This window comes from Carcharodon carcharias, chromosome 3, assembly GCF_017639515.1.
Source record: "Carcharodon carcharias isolate sCarCar2 chromosome 3, sCarCar2.pri, whole genome shotgun sequence".
NCBI classification, from domain to species: domain Eukaryota; kingdom Metazoa; phylum Chordata; class Chondrichthyes; order Lamniformes; family Lamnidae; genus Carcharodon; species Carcharodon carcharias.
The window spans coordinates 197857118-197877556 of NC_054469.1; the positions used below are offsets into that span (position 1 = coordinate 197857118).

Consider the following 20439-nt stretch of genomic DNA (forward strand, 5'->3'; position numbering starts at 1 on the left):
GGGAAGTGTCACATCCTGCTTCCATTCTTCTGGTTGCTGAGCCTTCACTAATGAATTCTGAAGGAGCCATTCTGATTCCAGCTAGGGTCCCTTAAATAGAAATTCTTTCATTGACTGCTGCTGATTGTCATCAGGCCCTTGCTGTGAAACCTGAAAGAGGGTGCTAATGCTGTGGTTGAATTAAATAGCCCTGACAAAGCCCCCTAGACTCAGAATCAGGTTCCTGCACTGTTCACTGCCCCTCTACTGCAAACAGGTCAGTTCCATGGAATTCGGCACCAAGTTTCCAATCCTGTCTGCTGTTGAAGGAGAAAGGCAGACTGAGAATTCAAGCCCTAATTATGCAGGTTCAAGTTCCCTAATTCACCACTACAATAAAAACTTTAAAAAAAAAAAATCCCAAAAAAGATTAAAATTGGTTCTAGGTGATGGTCTCTCTACTTAAAGAAGCACATCCTTCCCATGCATAACATATACATACACCACTGGGTTAAGTGTCCACAAAGAGGGAGGGGTACACTCCTGTCTGAGTGGTTAGTTTAGTGGGGGGTAAGCAAATCCTGGATAGGCAGATTATCTATTGGAACAACCATCTAAGTGAATATTCCAGGGAGATGAACCGATGGAGGTTTACTTAGGAGTTAAAGGTTACTGAGTGGTACTAATATATTTTACGACGTTGAAAAAAATATTTTTATTGCTATAAACTCAATAGTACCTGCTATCAATTCAAGCAACAAGGACTTTCAACTTTGGCTTTTGGAACACTATATAAAGGGGATTTATCCTTCAAGTGAATGCAGATTGGAACTATTCAGGTGCTAAAACTTGACTGTCCAATTAAATCGGTTTTCCCTTTTTTGCAATGTAAGTGCAGTAATCTTGGTTGCAAACATTAAATCTTAATTTCAAGAACCTAACAATATCTTAGAAAACAAGCAAACTATTTGGTATCTTGAATTGTTGACTACTAAACTGCAGCAGTTTCAGAATCAGCTTTGGTAGAGCATATTTTGGCTGAGAATAGTTTATTAATTCATACAAATACAATAATTTGTATTTCTTCTTCACCCACACTGCCATCACCCTCCCCCCCACAAAAAAATTAAATATGGTCTTGGACACTCTTACCCTGTATCCCAGAGCGAATAGAATCTCCCACTCCATGGGGCAATATAGCCTGGAACAAAAGAAGTTGCAACATTTGCAAATGCAAACATTTGATATACAAGCACTTTAAATTTAAACTGAAGTCTTCTATGTAATCAGACAGGTGCAAATTCAATATAAATTTTAAAGGAAATATTGAGACACTGTTATAAAATTTGTCTTTTTATTCTGGAATGCAACCCAGATCACAAATAAATCTGCAACTCCAACCATTTACCATGCCTAGAAAAAGGGATACAAAAGTGGCAGTACAGGAGTTTACTAGCAGTACATCCTCACAAGCAAAAACAAGCATAGAACAAGAAACGGCTAATCCTATCACAAGTGTAAAATTTACTTGATCACGGACTATATTTCACCCCAGGGAAAGTTTTGCATAACCTTACTTTCTGATTTACAAATAATTTTCTGAAATTGCACAATATTCACCCAAGCCTCCACTTCTATTACTCAATACTCCTTATACACGTTTCCCTGCCCCTAGCATGGAAGGGACCATCTCCCATTAAGTCTTGCAAAGACTGTCAGTATTGACCATGGATAAGTTGGTCTTGTCTCTGAGTCACAAGATTTCAGATTCAAGTCTCACGTCAGGGCTTGAGCACAAAAATCAAGGCCAACATTCCTGTGCAGTACTGATGGAGCTGCACTGTCAATGGTGCCGTCTTTCAGATGAGATGTTAAACTGAGAACCTATCTGCCTGCTTGGGTGGATGTAAAAGATTCCAAAAGTTTAAGAAATAGAAATTTATTGGTCCCTAATCCATAAGGCTCAATTTTGTTAACCAATCTTTTATGTGGCACCTTGTCAAATGCTTTATTAAAATCCATATTGACAACATCCACCGCATGCCTTCACCAACTTTCATTAATACTTCACCAAAAAATTCAATTAGATTAGTCAAGCACAATCTGCCTGTCACAAATCTGTGCTAGCTCTTCTTAATTAGCTCAAACATCTCCAAGTGTCTACTGATTTTTTTCCCCCTGATAAGGATTTCAAAACCTTTCCCGCCACTGATGTTAGATTAAATGGCCTGTAGCTGCTAGGACTGTCCTTGCACCCTTTCTTGAATAAGATGTCACATTTGACACCCTCCAATTCTCCAGCACCTCCCCCGTATCTAAGGAAGATGGAAAAATTAAGGCAAACCCTTCTGCTATCTCCATCCCCAATTCCTTTAGCAACTTGGCATGCAAGCCATCTGGACCAGATGACTTGTTTACCCTAAGCATGGTTGGTCTTTCCAGTTTCACCTCCATTTCAATTTTCACTCCATCCACTGGCTCCATTATGCCTACTTTCGCTGATACAAAGGACTCATTAAGCATTCTAGCATTGCCTTGCGCCTCTAAGCATATATCACCCTCTTTGTCCCTAACAGGATTCATCCCGCCTCTCATTACCTGCTTACTATTTACAAGCTAGCAGAGGATTTTAGGTTTCCTTTTATATTAGCTACCATCCTATTCTCGTACTCCCTCTTTGCCAGTCTTAATTTAATTTTTAAAATTTTCTTTTTCACTTCCCCTCAGCCTATTATATTTGACCCAGTTGTCTTTAAAGTTGAAGTTACCAGGCAGCCATGGAACAGGAAAAGAGGTCAGAAGGTTACATTTCACAAGGAACACATATGTACAGTAACTTATTTTGACAATCATTATGAGGCAGTCTTTGGGTTAGACAATGAATATGTCTAAAGAATACCATACTGCACCACAGAATTAAGTAAGTATTGCAATTTGGTTTCTGGTTGTGAAAACTGAGTCTATTTTTGCGTCAGATCCTGCAATTAAAATTTGAGGTGGAAAAACATAGATGAAAAATAATAGTGTGTGTGTAGACTCACCAGTATAAGTTAAGTAAATAACGCTCAGAAACACCACTCCAGCAGCAAGAGACACCCCCAAGAAAAAGAGTGTCTGGAACTCCTGCTTCGTCAGTCTGTCTCTCAAATACTGCAAGAAGGCATAAGCTTGCATCAGGGCAAATACACCTGATTGAAAGAGGAAGAGAAAATGATTTGCATTCCCTGAATTAACAAGTACAGATATGTTCAAAATTCAATAAGATTGTTTAATTAGCCCAAACGGGGTATATTTTACAATGGTTACTAATCAAATCTGATCAAAAACATCAAAGTTTCTCTTTTAAAAAAAATGCTTGGCTAGTCGAGGCAGCAAAACATTCTTGATATTCAGAAAGTTACCAGGGTACATGGTTTCATAGTGGGTACAGGACAATCACCCCTCATCCTGTTAGTGGAAACTAAGTTACACGGCAACTAAATTTTTTGGTAAAAAACCTGTTAGCTTTATTAAAAGCTGTCAGAAGGTTTATCAATAAATTTCAAAATATGATGCTAAATTTGCTTCATTGGTGATAAACATGTTTCATATCACCATCTAATATTTACCGCTCATTTTTAATGGGCACGAGAATTAAATAGGGAAGTTTTAGGCTCAAACAGCCATTAATAACATATAGACCTGAAACAAATACTATAACATTAGTTCAGTTACTTTCAAGGGAGAAAACAAAATACGTTTGACAGCAATGATAGCCCTTAAAATAGGTATATTTAAAAGCGTTTTGTTGTACCAATTACATTTTCAAGTTGGCAGGCTGTGACTAGTCGAGTGTCAAAAAGGTCAGTGCTGGGGCCTCAGCTATTTACAATCCATATTAATGACTTAGACAAATAGGCAGAGAGTAATGTATCTAAGTTTCCTGACGAAATGCAAATTATGAGGGCGACAGAGAAGTTGCAAAGAGATATAGTAGGCAGGTTAAATGAGTGGGCAAACAAGATAGCAGATGAAGTACAATGTAGGGAAATGTGAGGTTATTCACTTTGGTCATAAGAATACAAAGCAGGATATTTTTTAAAAGTTGTGAACTTGTAAATGTTGATGTTCAGAGAGACTTGGGTGTGTTTGTACACGGAACTTCAAAGTTAGCATGCAAGTATAGCAAGCAATTAGGAAGGCAAGTGGCATGTCGGGCTTTATTACAAGGGGATTGGAGTACAAGAATAAGGAGGTCTTGCTACAGGGCCCAGCATTGGTCCTTGCTGCACTCCACTAATCTCAGCCCACCTACTTGAGAATGCTGACAAACTGCACCGGGTTCCAGTGAGACCACACCTGGAGTGGTGTGTGCAGTTTAGGTCTCCATATTTAAAGGAAAGATATACAGTATATTCGGTACTGCGAAGATTCAAGCAGGAAATTGGAGTTGAAGCCCAAGGTCAGCCATGATTGTGCTGAATGGTAGAACAGGCTCAGCGGGTCCTATGGTCTACTCCTGCTTCTATCTCATGTTCTTGCATTACCATTAAGAACCACATTCATGAGCAAGTACAGTTTAAAGCAAATAATCATCTGGCCTGAAAAGGTTTATAAATTCTATGTCTTAGATTAAAACCTTGTGGTCCTTTCAGATCTAATCAATATGCACACCAACTCAAAACTTATGTACGACCAGAGAGGAGCACTGAAAGCCACAGCGTATAGTACCTGGACCATTTAATATTGTTTGTATAATACAGACCATTAACAGTTTTGGATGCTTGCAAGCTATATCAGAACTATATACGTGACCTCTCTCAGTACTGACTCAATCTTGAAAGCACAACATTTATGATGCTGTTAAACAGTCTCATCTTATAGATGGAGCATCTCTATTAAGTAAGGTATCTGAATTTTGATCTGTACCTTCCGGGTATTCAACTTTCTTTTATTAAACCAAATGATGTTCTGATTAAAGACAGAGCTTAGCATATGGTGCAGGGGGGATAGAATAAGTGAGCCTGGGGAGATGGTCTCTAATAGACGGAAATTTGTGACATTCATCTGTCAGACTTGTACAGCTCATAGCTCAGGATAGCAGGATTCAGAGTTAAATTGCTCTGTATTTAAAAATGAAGTCACTCACCAGCTGCTGCCATGTGCTCACTGGTTCGGATTGGTTGAAAGCCCACAAATGGTACTTGCATTGATAATATTAAGCCCACAATGTAGAAGGTGCTGTAAGCTGTAAAAAATATAAAACTTTTAAAAGGAACAATGTACAAATATTATCACGGCTCCAAGTCCAACTCTGTCAAAACGTGCTTCATTAGGATACGTTCTATGAGCAAGGTTATGTACTCAAAACCATTCAAACTCCAAGAAATCCCCCTTAATCCATGGAAAACAAACACTGTCGCAACCAAATGAAAATTAGTTTTGATAAAGGTTATAAAACAAGCATGTAGCTTCACAGGCAACTTTTTAAAGTAAATTTGAAATATCAAGGTGCCATGGAGCTAGAAATACAAACTTTGTTTAAAACGAGTATTAAGATATACGCTTGTTAGGATTATAACCATCCGTATTTCTAAACATAATATCTATAAATGGATGTGTCAAGGATCTGGAAAAGAGTAAAAATCCCTCATACAGAAATTTGAGCCATCTTTTTACAGTTGAAAAAAAAAATTGTTACTTTGTTCTATTCTTTTTATACAGGTGAGGGCCGACTCACCTTCATTAAATTAAAAGAAAATAGAACCTAGATTCAGTTGGCAAATAAACAACTAGTTTTAAATGTGTTGAACTGACAGATCAAGATAAATTAAGAGGAGACAGAAAGCTTTGTTTTCTAGATTGATGAAATGTTGGAAAATCAACTGTTCAATGCAATATGGGATTGAAGATTTTCAGAAAACATTAAACCAAGGCCTCCTTTTGCCTTTCCAGGTGGATGCAGGAAATCCCATTGCACTATTCAAAGAGTAGGGGGGGTTCTCTTGATGTCCTGGCTAACACTGATTCCTCAACAAATACCACCAAAATATCAGATTGTCTATCTCACTGCTGTTTGTGGGACCTTGCTATATGCAAACTGGCTGCTCTGTTTGCCTACATTTATGATTACGCTTTAGAAATACGACATTGGTTATAATACAATTTTGACACATCTTGACAACATGAAAGGTGAGATATCAATGCAGCTTAATCTCTTCTTTCACTATTACACTGTAAAATGCCACTTACATTATCTGATTAATTTAATCAAAATGGATCATGCTCAACACTTGGCCTCACCTTTATAATTCAGAAGCCCATTCATACACTCTGGTTCTCTATTCACTGTCACAAATAGGTGCTATGAACCAATAGGGGGTCAGTGAAGAACCACCTTGTCATTTACCATCACAGTCTGTAGAATTTGCTATAAAGAGACTCATCCTTCAAGACTATTTCCAGTTCTACAGTGTAAGTGAATGTACATCTTGTTAAGTCTTGATATACCTTATTTGTTAATAAATCTGATCAAGTAATTTAGATTTACACAGTGGTTTAGCAACATTACTGCCCCACCCCCCCTTGAGGTTGTAGGAAAATGTGGGCATCCTTCAAAGACTTCAGTGAGCAATTTAATTGTTAACTCTGAGATACACCCATACTTGGCAGAAAATAAAGATGGTGATTAGACAATAGAATTTTGACTATGTTGTAGTGGATATGGAATATGACTCTTTCAACCATGAAGCTGAAATAGTTGAGTTATAGAACAAAATCCATAATCAGCTGTTTAATATCAAGCATTCTCCATTATTGTAATTAAAAGATATCGAAGTGTTAAATCATAATGTTCGTGTAGACAATGTGTGTGTAGTTCATGTGTTACTTTATGGTTGCAAGTGCTTAATGACATTAGCCTATTTTTAAAGTTGGTTATATTTTGTGGATTTATATGAATAAATACTACTGTTTGATTCTATTACTTGGGGGTTTCCTACATTTTCTACATAAAGCTGTGTTCCAGCTCTTGGGACTCAGCATGAGAAAAATCCCAAGCACAAAATTGGGTCATGTATACTGGAGGCAGTCCCCAATTATTAGCAGCACTACAAAAGACTTGTGGCAGGTTAGATCCCCTTGATTGCAGAATCGTGCACAGAGATTATATATAAAAGGGTACTAAAGGAAAAATTCAATAAGTTTCCCAAGGCAGAGAAATAAGAACAGTACAAAGATAGAAATATAAAGCCAACTTGTATTAGATCACAATACTTGCTTGAGAAACATTTAAAACATTTTGGTGGTAATGCAAGTCATTTGTCTGAAATATAATCTTTACTCCTTAAAGAAAGCCACTTTGAAAGCACAAAGAACTTTGGATTAAAGCTCTGGAGAGTCAGGTATGTTTTATTAAAACTAACACTCTGAAAGCATACAAAATTCGTATAGGGCCCGACAGGATAGATGCAGGAAGCATGTTTTTCCTGGCTGGGGGTAGAGAACTAAGGGACACAGTCTCAGAATAACAGGTATGCCATTTAAGACTGAGGAGGAAGAAGAATTTTTTCACTCAAAGGGTGGTGCATCTTTGGAATTTTCCACCCCAGTGGGCTTTGGAGGGTCAGTCATTGAAAATGTTCGTGAGAGATCAATAAGATTTCTAGACATTAAAGATATCAAGTGATATGGGGATAGCACAGGAAAATGGCACTGAAGTCAAAGATTAGCCATGATCTAATTGAATGGCGGAGCGGGCTCGAGGGGCTGAATGGCCTAATCCTGCTCCTATGAAAGATTACACGGGCAGACTCCTAGATTTTGATTTTTGTTTCACATATAATTTTCAGTACCATCTTAAAAGCTAAATTTGCTGTTTCTGGGTTATAAACGTTATTATGAAGGCATTTGTGGTCTCCTCCAGGGAGTATTACATGTTAATTAGTCAATTTCCTCCAGCTACTGAAGAAAATAATTCCCTCACTTGAAGTGTAGTACAGTACAACAATTGTGCCACGATTCTCCAACAAGATTTCAGTAAAAGTAATCTGTTCCCTGTGCTTTTCCAATATTCCAGATGATTTCACAGGCCCTTCTCCTCAAACCTGTCATGTGCAGTATTAGTTTTGATTTTATGCACAATGAAAGTGGCTTCAAACAGTATTGATCGTTTGACATTCATTTTGTCCCATGCAATTCTTGAGAAAGAGACATGAAATGATAACACTAGCATTTCACAATGAAAACATGACACACTGTCCCATGGAGCAGGAGAATAGAAGTCCAATTCCCTTTGCTCTGCTCAGTTCCTCATCTGTGTTACCCCAAGAAGGAGATGCTTACTGAAGTAACTTGAGTGGAGAAAAATATTATCCACAAGCCAATAATGGTATTGGCAGAGGTCAGGAAATAAATTGTCTATTTTGTTAGCAACTAACCAGCATAATGTAAAGTTTCGATGATTCACAAAGAGAATACCCAATACACCCCAGCACCGTAATGTGCCCATTACAGCCCCAATGTATGATACCACAAGATGGTAGCATGCCACATGCCTCTGAGTTCCTAATCTTAGCATCCCTGTTAGAAGTCATCAGGCTGTGGACAGGATAATGGAAGTGTCCAGATATTCTTAAACACCACCTACTCATTGTCCAAAAGGGAGGAGTAAGAAAAATTCATAGCAAGAAATAAGATATACTTATCCAGAAAAAAGAACTAAAATTTTTATCTTTTAATCTTATCCTGAAGTTGGACAGGACGAAAGCTTCACAGAGCATTTTATGTAAAAGACTATTGTTTTAAAATATTAACAGATTCAGAACATATGGCAATGGCTATCACAATACATATGTACAATAAGACAATATTAATTCAGTACAAAACTTGGGCAGCTTAGAGCTCCAACATGCTTCAATCTTTATTTATTGTACATTCCTAGAATTTGTGTCAACGATGGCAGTGTGGTGTGGGCATTTTATTTGCAAGTTTGTTTTCATGTCAGTGGTGGTACCCAACTTTGTATTTTGCAGTTTGAATTGAAGTGATATCTGGTTTTGGTTCAAAGCAAGTGAAAGAAATAGTACATGCTGTGCATATATAATTACATGGTTATATCCACTAATGCATTCAGAAACCATTTGAGAAACTGGAGTTTCAATTCGGCCTTTATAAAGCTCCATTTTCCATTCATACTTTGCCTAATGATAGTAGGAAATCATCACTTGCCAAGAAATAAATTATTGTATTTGTTTCCCAAAGCCAACGTACTAACTGCATTTGCCAATGAAAAATTACATCTAGTATATTAAATTTTAACCATTTTTGGTAATCTTAAGGAGTTAAGTCATTACACTCAGAGCAGTTGCTGTATCGTATATATTTTACATGCTTTGTACAAGACATATTATATATATATATATATATATATATATATATATATACTCTGCTCAAGTTGCACAAGATTTAGGTCATCCTCATAATGATGTTTTTGCCTGCAACTCACATCTACTTATCCACTGATGCACTCCTTCCAAGAGCAGTTGTTTACACTTAATTTCAGATTAAAATATTCATTCCATCCAATCTCACAGGTAAATGGTTTTTGAAATGTTATCCAGTTAACTCATTAATTTTGCATGACATTTATTTTTGGACATGCTTTGAACTCACTGCTACATGGGAATTTAAAGATTAATGAACATTCCTTTTATAAAAAATGTCAAAATTCCTATCTCATGCATCATCTGAATGTTATGCGCACACATTGGTTTGCAATGCCATCTTCTGGCAAATCAGAGTGACAGCAATTTCTCCTAGAAATAAATGTTAAAATGTCAACTAGTCATAAGAGTAGGGTTGAAAAGGGTTCACAGAATCATAGAATGGTTACAGCACAGGAAGAGGAAGAGCATCTCAGCTAGTCTCCCCACCCTGTGAATTTACCATGACTGAATTTATCACCACCATACACTCAGGCAGTACATTTCAGATCCTAACCACTTGCTGCATAAAAAAGCTTTTCTTCACGTTGCCATTGGTTCTTTTGCCAATCACCTTAAATTGGTGTCCTCTGGTTTTTGACCCTTCTGCCAATGGGAACAGTTTCTCCGTCTAGCCTGTCCAGATCCATCATGATGTTGAACCCCTCTATAAAATCTGTTCTCAACCTCTCTTTTCTAAGAACAACACTTCCAGTTTCGCCATTCTATCCCTGCAACTCAAGTCCCTCAACTCTGGAACCATTCTTGTAAATCTTTTCTGCACCTTCTCTAATACCTTCATATCCTTCCTAAAGTGTGGTGTTCAGAACTATTGTCTACAATACCACATGAGGTTGAGCCAGTGTTTTATAAAAGTTCACAATAGCCTCCTTGCTTTTATAATCTATGCCTCTATTTATAAAGTCCAGGATCCTGTATGCCTTATCAACCTTTTTCTCATTTAGAAACTCAGTCTTATGGGTATTAGCTGGATCTATAGAATGTCACGGCCTGCAAATTCCAAATGATCACTCATAAGCAAATAGGCTGGTTTGGGCTGGCTTGAGGGGAAAAGACAGCATTTTATTCATCTTAGCGAGGTTACTTTATTTTTTGAAGGGATTGGCTCCTTTTCCATGCCAGTCATTATATGAGAAAGGGAATGACTACAAGTAAATGCCAAATAAAGCTTATTTTGAGATGGAGTGTCAGAGAGAATAAATATTTATAGGCTTTAGCAGCAAGGAGAACATATTTTTGCTACTATGCATGCTATTCATTGGCAAAATATTTTGAATAATATGAATAAAATATTTGCTGAAAGGTCAAAGTAAATTCTCTTTGTAAAACTAAAACAGCTGACACTAAATGGTTTAGTTCCCCCAAATGCACAACAACACCCATTCAGCCATTTATATAGTTGGAAGTTATGCTTGTAATACACATCCATACAGCAAGGGATAACATCCATAACACTTCAAAGCATCACAGGTGCAGAGCATCTGTCACACTTATACTTATTGGTCCAAAAGCCATTTTCACATAAAAGCAATGAAGCACGATCAACTGAAAGACACTAACTGGCTCAGATGGGGAGGCGGTGGCATAGTGGTATTGTCACTGGACAGGTATTCCAGAGACCTAGGGTAATGCTCTGGGGACGCTGATTTGAATCTCAGCTGATGGTGAAATTTGAATTCAATGAAAAATCTGGAATTAAAAGTCTAATGATGACCATGAAACCATTGACGATTGCTGTAAAAACCCATCTGGTTTACCTGCTCCAGGCCCACAGAAATGTGGTTGACTCTTAAATGCTCTCTGAACAAGGGAAGTTAGGGGTTGGCAATAAACGTTGGCCTAGCTAATGATGCCCACATCCCAGCAATGAATGAACAAGAAGAATCAGCAAATAAGCCACTAGTAAACAGCACAAAAAACCCTACAAATAATTAGCAGAAGGGGGAGCAATTTAGTGCTCAGAACATTTTTGTACATGTTTACAACTGTCATCATAGTTTATCAACCTTATATAGTCGTGAATAGCATTTCAAATATAATGTACAATTTAATTGACCCATTGGGAAACATTTTCAAATCTCTCTCTACTTTACTGACTGCCTCTCTGGCATCTGAGGTTTGAGTTTGCATTGTCGCCACAGTTGGCTCTACATTGACTACAACTCTCATAATGAAAAAGTCATTCTCTGCACATCACACTGGTAGATTACAAATCCCAGAATCTCATCTACTACTCAAACTGAAGGAAGGGAGATTTCAAATAATAAAGAACTGCCATATACAGAGCATGCTAAAACATTGAGTCATTTTAAAATAAATTCTAATGCTGTATAGATGCATCTGGATTTTCTGACTTGACAAATAAAGAAATGCCTGAAAGCTATAGTTTTCTGATCAGGGGCTCCCCCCCCCAACACAGCTGCTTTCTAATTTGCCGTGCTTCAACGCTCTTAAACTGGTAAGCCCTGTAGTAAAGTGAGCTAACAGAGGAATTATTGTTGAACACTGCCTGCTAACAGAAGTCTTACTTGGGTGCGCCTGATGCAATCTGGGTCGTGCCAGACTACATTGAATAAACTAAATAAGTTAGCCAAATTTGCTTTCAAGTTAATAGGCTAATAGAAGGAAAATACAATAGCTCAAGTTCAATAGGCCAATTGTTTTTTTTAAGCTTTAAACCACTGTAACCTGATTAGTTTACTCACCAGCTTGGAATAAGGCCATCTTGCAAAATATCATAACTGTTACAGACTCCACGGTAATGCCACAAGATATCAACTGGTGCCAACAAAGCATAATAAATATAGATCTAATCCAACTGCACTAAAACTTAACCGGGGTGCAATTATTTGTTAAATTGTTTTGGAAAGGAACAACTGTGGAGAATTTACTGACCTATATAGATCCTTCTGCTGAACCTCTGCATCAGTAGCAATACAAACACATGTAGTGGGATAAGGTTGATGATGAACACGTAGCCACCCCATGCGGATACCTGAAATCAATGTTCAAAAATAAATCAAACTAAAAGTTGACAATCAAGTACAAGTAAAGCTTGCATGGACAAAAATCATTCCCATGGCTCAAGGCCAATACTGAAGACATGAACACTTCGCAGCAGATTAATCAGGTAAAATACATGGCTGTCCCTGTTCATTTAGTGGTTTCAGTATGGGCTTCTCCTCCCTAGTGTTCACCTTTTAAGGTTGGGAATGTGTTTTGTCATCTCTCAAACTGACAGAGCACTGTAGAGCACTGAAGGTTAGCAAAGCTTCTTGGACAGATAACTTACATCCCTATACATTCACATCACTCCCTGATGGACTGTGTAAAGAATACGGTTGGAGCTGAGTATTTACATTTTAAATTGGGACGATATGACATTACGGCATTTATAAATCAAATCAGAAGCAGGGAGGCACTCACATTATCTCATTAGATGCATCATTTCATTAGATAGAGCAATCTGACGAGTTACTGGCCAATGCCATTCCCTGGTTGACTTATCTTGCAAGGAAAGTTGGCTAAAGAATGAGCTTTCTGAATTTTACAATTCATTTTCTGGATTAGCATGCCAAGATCAATTATAAGCAAATTTGTACTTTGTTAAAATTTAGAATAACACTTAGTTTTTGTCTGCCTGGATTGGTCAGTTTGAGGGATGCGTTTGTTGTTGGGTTTATTTAGTGAGTGGTGCCTGTTGCACACTGAGTCATGTAGGGTGTGCAGATGACTGGAGCGCGTGATGTACACGGGACTGCCAATGGTTGGTGGCAATGGAGGCGGGGTGAGGAGTGGAGAACAGAAACAGCAAAAGGCACGGGAAGTCCAACAAAGTTAGCCTGGCTAAAGATTGTTCCCATTAGAGTGGAATGGGATTGATGGAAGGGATGGTAATGCCATGGGAAGGGAGAGGATGAGGTGATAGAATTTAAGCATGGCAAAATTGTGGGGACAATTATTTGGTACAAGTTATTCAAAAGCTATCTTTATGCTAAAAATGAAGATTCACTAGATTTGAATTAAAACATTTTTGAAAATGTCAGATGAATTAAAATACATTGATTCTATAGATGAAAATGGTAAAAGTCTATACCCACTAGAGTTTCTACACAGTACAATTCCAATGCGTATGCCACAGCACAAAATTAGATTCAAGGAAGGAGCAGTTATAATGTTGCTACAAAACGTGAAGTCTAAACAAAGGCTGTATCATGGAACAAGATTGGTGGTTCTGAAGTTGTTTTCTTTGATGATAGATGCTGAAATATTACAGGCAGATTTCATGGAAAAGAGCATGAATTTCTCAAGTAATATTGAGCCCAGCAATGTAAACTTGCCTTTTCAACTCAGAAGAAAAGACTTTCATTTTCTATGATGATAAACAAACAGTCACAAGGTCAGACTCTTGACAAAATTTGTATTCTTGAAATGTTAACTCTACCTTTCCACCAATGCTGCCAGAGCTGATGAGTTTTCCCAGCACTTTGTTACCATTTCAGGTCTCCAGCACCTGCAGTATTATGCTATTATTCATATTCCTAGGTCTGTTTGCACACTTGCAGCTTACGCAGCTTTTTCCAGAGTGAGATATTTTGATTTGGTAAAAGTTTTTGGTAAAAGAATAACCGGAAATCTTGTGTCTAAAGAAGTACTGTTACAATAATTTGACCAGAAGTGTTTAGCGGGCTTCCGCTAGTTAAAACATCATTTTGGCCTTACTGTGTTCAATCAGCAAACAAAGCCGGGCAAAGATTAAAATCAAACAATAATGCTTACAAAGTATAACGCTCAAAAGGAAACTCTGAACATCATTAGGTACATTCCTTAGTTCTTTTTGTACATGAAATTGTGTGTCTAATACAGGTGACTGAAGGAGTTCTCCAAGTCAATACTGTCCATTATTAGAGAGAGAAAGCAGAGTGCTTCCTCGACTACAACCAAAAGTGGGTGCATTTGCAAACCAAAACTGCAATGTACTTTGAGATAATCAAGCTTAAATGTAATTTTGAAATTCATCTTTCAGGTCTAAATATTGAGTTGAATCAAGCATTACTATAAAATCAAATACTTAAGTAAGTGGAACACCTGTCATGGTGACAGTCATGATGACAGAGTTGAGATCTACCTACAACTTCAACTAACCACAGACATAGTGAACTGCCTAAAGGAGGCCTATTTTTTAAAAAATACAAGTAAAAACATTGATCAGAAGTTGGCTGATAGTGTAAAGTGACCCCATCTTGAAATTTCCTATATGGACTGTACTGGCAGATCTGTCCTGAGAGATTGCATGGAATTTCACACCTGTGGGTTTTGGAAGGGAAAAGAAGGTGGGGTTTGTCGATACTCATTTCAAACAAAGACATTTGAAAGGAAGGCATGAAAAATGCAAAAGACTGGATTTATAAATCACTGTTTCTGTAAAGGCAATGGAAACTGCCATCCAATCAGCTACATCCCATCAGATATCCAAAAATTATCTCTTGTTGATTTATATCTCAATGTGTCAAAAGGTTTCTGAGATGACAGAAAAATCGACTTTGGGTGCAAGATATGCCAATTGAATTCGCTACCAGGGAATATACAGAAATAAGATTAGAAACTGGCCCTGACAAACAGAGAGAAAAGAAGCAAGAAGGACCGTCAGTCTTCTAAATCACCTCTGCAGAAAAAACATCTTTCTGGAAACCATCAAAGGGTGTCTTCTTCAACAAAACTGAACAAAGCCAACTCTAGAGTTCTATCAAAATCACCTAACTTAACTGCTGCAACAATCTACAAACTATGACTCACGGACAAGCCAAAGACTCACTTGTATATTCTTTTAACTTTCATTTGGGCTCTTAACTTCCTTATATCTGATCGGTATGTGTGGGTGATGCATCTTTTATTATTTTTTACTTGGGTTTTAGTAACTACTAAACTTACTCTTTGAGTCAAGAAAGCCTGGTTTGATTGGCTACTTGTTAAAAAGTAAATACATTTGGACTGGAAAAGGTATCCACAGGGGAAAGAATCTTAAACCAACCTTTGTTGTAACCAGCCAAGGAGGTTGAACAATAGGGGTGCCAACTCATTCCTCCTCACCCAGTCGTAACAGACTAGCTGTACATTCTCTCTGCAATTTTGCCATTATTGGTTACACTGACAACCTACCAGAAGACATTTGGTCAATGTGAGTTAGGTTTGCAATTAGTACTTTAGAGACTTGGGATACAGCTATGTAATAATTTGGCTGCGTCACCCCCAAATTTCTGCAAACTATTCATTTTTAACAACAAAGAGAAAGGTGCTCTGGGAAGAAGCCAAAGCAGGATGTAGACTGAATAGCAGTAAGGCTTCATCCATTTAAGCAATAGAAATGCAAACTATTAAATTATTTTTAGTTTTGATAAAGCTCAATGGAATAATGTAACAGGTTCAATCTGCCTTACCATGTAAAAGTAGGACAAGCAGCAACATATCGTCCAGAAAATAGAGCCAGTTTTCACAGATTTGACCTGTAATGAAAAATGCAGAAGTTGTAATTTTTAAAAAAGTAATTGATTTAAATTAAGCTCTATCACAGATTTTCTCATAACTGCAGTAGAATTAGTGCACTTTTTAATATTAGAAGGTACCACAAACTAGATACATTTTTATTTTTGGTTACAGTCCTAGAAGGGTTCAAGAATACAAACCCATTAGTCCAAAATGGATGAAAAAACAATCTGTAAAGAATAAATGTGCATCAGTGGATAAGATCAATCTAGTCTCCAAAACAAACATAAGGCTATTATGTAAAATATCGCCATCCTGTTACAAGGTGCTACGCCAGCCTTATCCTTGGCAATTGTGAAGAATGCAGCACTTCTACTTGGTGCGTGGGTGTGGGGAGGTGGGTGTGAAAAATTCAACTGCAAATTTAAGCTTTTGGAGGTGCTGAGGGCAGAGTGTGGGTAACAGCATCTTCTGTTCTGTTGCCATTGTCAGAAATATGAGGGTGGGACATTAACCAGTCATTTTTAATATATTAACCTTAAGATCAACTACGTAAGATTACCCTGGAATACATTTATTTAATTAGCTAAGGACAGTGGATGAGATAGACAGCAGTGTGCTATAACATCTTGAGCACAACTACTGACATTCACTTTAAAACTAATTCTTCCATATTGAATATCAACACTTACTGAACTTATCCAAATGCAATATTCAGGCTATCAGCTTTTGTTTCAAACCAAAAAATCTCTCAATGGGGTGCAGCTGCCTGATGTTGGCCAGACTAAATAATCAGGTTCAGAACAAACTCCTCGCATCAAATGTCAGCAACTGGAATTCAGTGTTTCCAACACTGGATTGTGTTGTATAATTGTGTAATAGACAAATTGTAGACTAATCCGACTTTGCAATTAAATCCAAATGTCAATTTTCCTGCAAGATACCAAACAATCCCCCTCCCCCAATAAACCAGCCAGTAAGGAAAAAAAACATCAACTGCTCCTGCCATCCAAACAGTTGATTTTCCCAAATTGTCTTTGAGGGTTTTTATAACTCTGAGAAAGTTAAGTAAAAACCGAGGGAGAATATCTGGGAGTGTAAAGTTTCAGGGAATAAAACTGTAAAAACCAAGGAGTTGTAAAAATATTTTTCAAATAGGTATTGAACTTAACTGTTTAAACTTACTCTCTTAAAGAGAGTACTGATAATACTGTTGCAACCATTATTAATGTGCAGGCTGATGAGACAAGGTACTATTCCGAGGGCTAAGAAGTTTTACGTCCCTAAAAATGCACGTAAACCAAGGAGTGATACAATGGCTTGGAGGATTCTTCCTCTTAGTGAAGAAATGAGTGAAGTGACAGGACCTAAATGATGGCAACGAATGGCAAATAACCCGAGTGATAATTATAATGGCATTAGATATTAAAATTCAGTTCATTTGTACTTAGGAACATAGGAAATAGGAGTAGGCCTTTCAGCCCTTCGAGTCTGCTCCACCATGCATACAGATCATGGCTGATCACCTACCTCTTACGCCATTTTTCCTCACTATCCCCATATCTCTCAGTATGCAGAAGCCTATCAATTTCTGTCTTGTGTCAAGAAAAGGTAATATTTTTCATCTGTCATTTTTCTTATGTGCTGGAAGACAGGCGGTTGGGGTAATTGGAGTAAGAGCCAGGGTGACTGCACGTGTCTAAAACCAACAGTAAGAAGTGGTTTTGATATGTTAATGAACCAAGAGGAACTTCAATAAGAGTTTTACATAAAGCAATAACAGGAGCATTTTTGAGTTGAGTTGTTTTAGTTCCGGGCAGGGGGGGGGATTGGTATTTGCAGGTTGCTAAAGGTGCAAGTAAGGTAAAGATGGGGTAAGTTTGTTTTTACAAGTCCAGGAGCTAGGGTAACAAATGAGTTTAATCAATTCTGGGAAGAAAGCATTTCTGAAGAAACTGGTTGAGACAATAGAGAAGTCAAAGGGAAGGAATGCATTTAAGGAAATACTGATGCCTAGCTGGGGTAGCTGGTCAGATCTCCAGAAGACAGCAGGATAGCTGGGCAGAACTCCAGGAAGACATTATAAACAAGGCCAGAATTGAACACCCAGTTGCTGTCAGCCTCAGAGAACACCCCAAGGGAAACAGCACTGTGGGGTAAAAAATTATTAGAATTCTATAGATTTTAAAATCTAGGAAGATGGTTGTTGAACAGGAAAGGGGAAGGTTAGCTCTGAAGGTAAGTTAAGATCTTGTGGAACTATTTTAAAGTACTATTTACTGTATAAAGCCATTCTTGTGTATAAGTGTAATTGTGTTTTTTTCTTTATTATTTTAATAGCTGTTTATTTTACTATAAAATCATCTCAAGTAGTCGGGGACATCATTTCTTGATTTCAGAACCTCTCCTCATACTATACAAATTTCAAAAAAATGTTTTGGCAGCTGTTTTGGGGAATTGGGCAGCTTGGCATTTACCATAACACTTGAACATGCTCAATGATCGAGCTTCCTCTGGGGTAGAGAATTCAAACGATTCATCACCCGCTGAGTGACCAAATTCCTCCTCATCTCAGTCTTAAATGGCCTGCCCCTTATTCTGAGACTTTGTCCCCTGGTTCTAGACTCACAAGCCAGGGGAAACTTTCTATCCACATCTGTCACTCCCTGGAAGAATTTTGTAAGTTTCAATGAGATCACCACTAATTCTTTGAAACGCTAATGAAAACAGGCCCAGCTTCCTGAATCTCTCCTCATAAGGCAATCCTACCATCCCAGGGATTAGTCTGTTTAACTTCCATTGCACTCTCTCCATGGAAAGTATATAAGGAGACCAAAACTGTAAATAATACTCCAAATGCGGTCTCACCAAGGCGCTATACAATTGCAGCAAGACATCTTTAATCCTGTACTCAAATTCCCTTGCGATAAAGGCCACCATACAATTTGCCTTCCTAACTGCATGCTGCGTGTGCATGGTAGCTTTTAGTAACTCATGAACAAGGACATCCAGTTCCTTTTAGACATCAATACTTCCCAACCTCTCACCATTTAAGAAATACTCTGCCTGTTTTTTTCTATCAAAGTGGATAACTTCATACTTATTTACATTATATTCCATCTGCCATGTTCTTGCTCATTCACTTAGCCTTTCCAAATCCTCTTGAAGCCTCCTTGCATCATCCTCCTCACAACTCTCATTCCCATCTAGTTTTGGATAATCAGTAAATTTGGAAATATTACATTTGGTCCCCACATCTAAATCATTTAGATAGATTGTGAACAGCTTTGGCCCAAACACTGATCCTTGCAGTACTCCACTAGTAACAGCCTGCCATTCCTGAGAATGACCTATTTATTCCTACTCTGTTTTTTTTGACTGTTAACCAATTCTCAATCCATACCGGTATATTACCCTCCAATCCCATGTGCTCTAATTTTGTTTACTAAAACTCCTGTGTGGCATGTTATCGAAAGCCTTCTGAAAATCCAAATACAATACACCCATTGGTTCTTCTTTATCTATGCTACAAGTAACATGTTCACAAATGTCCAACAGGTTTGTCAAACATGATCTCACTCTAATAAATCCATATTAATTCTGCCCAATCATATCATTATTTTCTAAGTGTCTACTTATCACATCCTTTATAACAGATTGTAACATTTTTCCTACTACTGACATCAAACAGAGTTTGTACTTCTGTTTTCTCTCTCTCTCCCTTCTTCAATAGTGGGGTCATATTTGCTACTTTCCAGCCTGCCGGAACCTTTCCAGAATCTATAGAATTTTGAAAGATAACCACCAATGCATCCACTATCTCTACAACCAGCTCCTTCATCACTTCGGGATGCAGCTAATCTGGTTCAGGGGATTTATCATCCTTTAATCCAGTTAATTTTTTGAATATTACATCTTAATTAATACTAATTTCTTTCAGCTCCTCATTTTCACTAGTCCCTTGGTTCTCTAGTATCTCTAGATTTTCTGCATCTTCCTCCAGGAAGACACTAGTAATTGTTTGGTTTCTCTGCCATTTCCCTCTTTTCCTCTTATCTCTGCCTGTTAACCTTAAATAAACTTTTACAGTTTGCCTTTATGCTACTCGCTTGCTTGCATTCATATTCTCTTTTCCCTTTGTCAGTTCCTTGGTCATCCTTTGCTGGATTCTGAATTGTTTTCAATCTTCAAGCTTACTACTTTTTCTGTCAACCTCATAAGCCACTTCTTTTGATCAAATGAAATCTTTAACTTATTTTGTTAGCCACAGTGGATTCACCTTTCCTGTTGGGTTTGTGTGTCTTACTTCTGCCTCAGCTCTGGTCACTTTTGCACAGACCTACATGTATGCTTCTTCATTTAACTCATGTTGAGGAAGATCTCATTCTGTCTGAACCAAGGTTTTATGATTATGTGCAAAATATTTATCTTTATTACAATTTTTTGTTTCTGAGGGTTTATGGCCAGGCCCCCGTAAAATTTCCATACCCAGATA

General features: G+C 37.7%; 1 protein-coding gene across 1 annotated transcript in view; it reads right to left on the bottom strand.

Annotated features, from left to right (window-relative positions):
- Positions 1 to 20439, bottom strand: part of stt3b (STT3 oligosaccharyltransferase complex catalytic subunit B) — a 115124-nt gene that overhangs the window by 24541 nt on the left and 70144 nt on the right. The window contains exons 4-8 of the mRNA XM_041183713.1: positions 15899 to 15964; positions 12357 to 12456; positions 5108 to 5206; positions 3021 to 3167; positions 1132 to 1180 (exon numbers count right to left, since the gene is read on the bottom strand). Of these exons, the coding sequence (XP_041039647.1) occupies positions 1132 to 1180; positions 3021 to 3167; positions 5108 to 5206; positions 12357 to 12456; positions 15899 to 15964 (461 nt within the window). The remainder of the gene's footprint in view (positions 1 to 1131; positions 1181 to 3020; positions 3168 to 5107; positions 5207 to 12356; positions 12457 to 15898; positions 15965 to 20439) is intronic.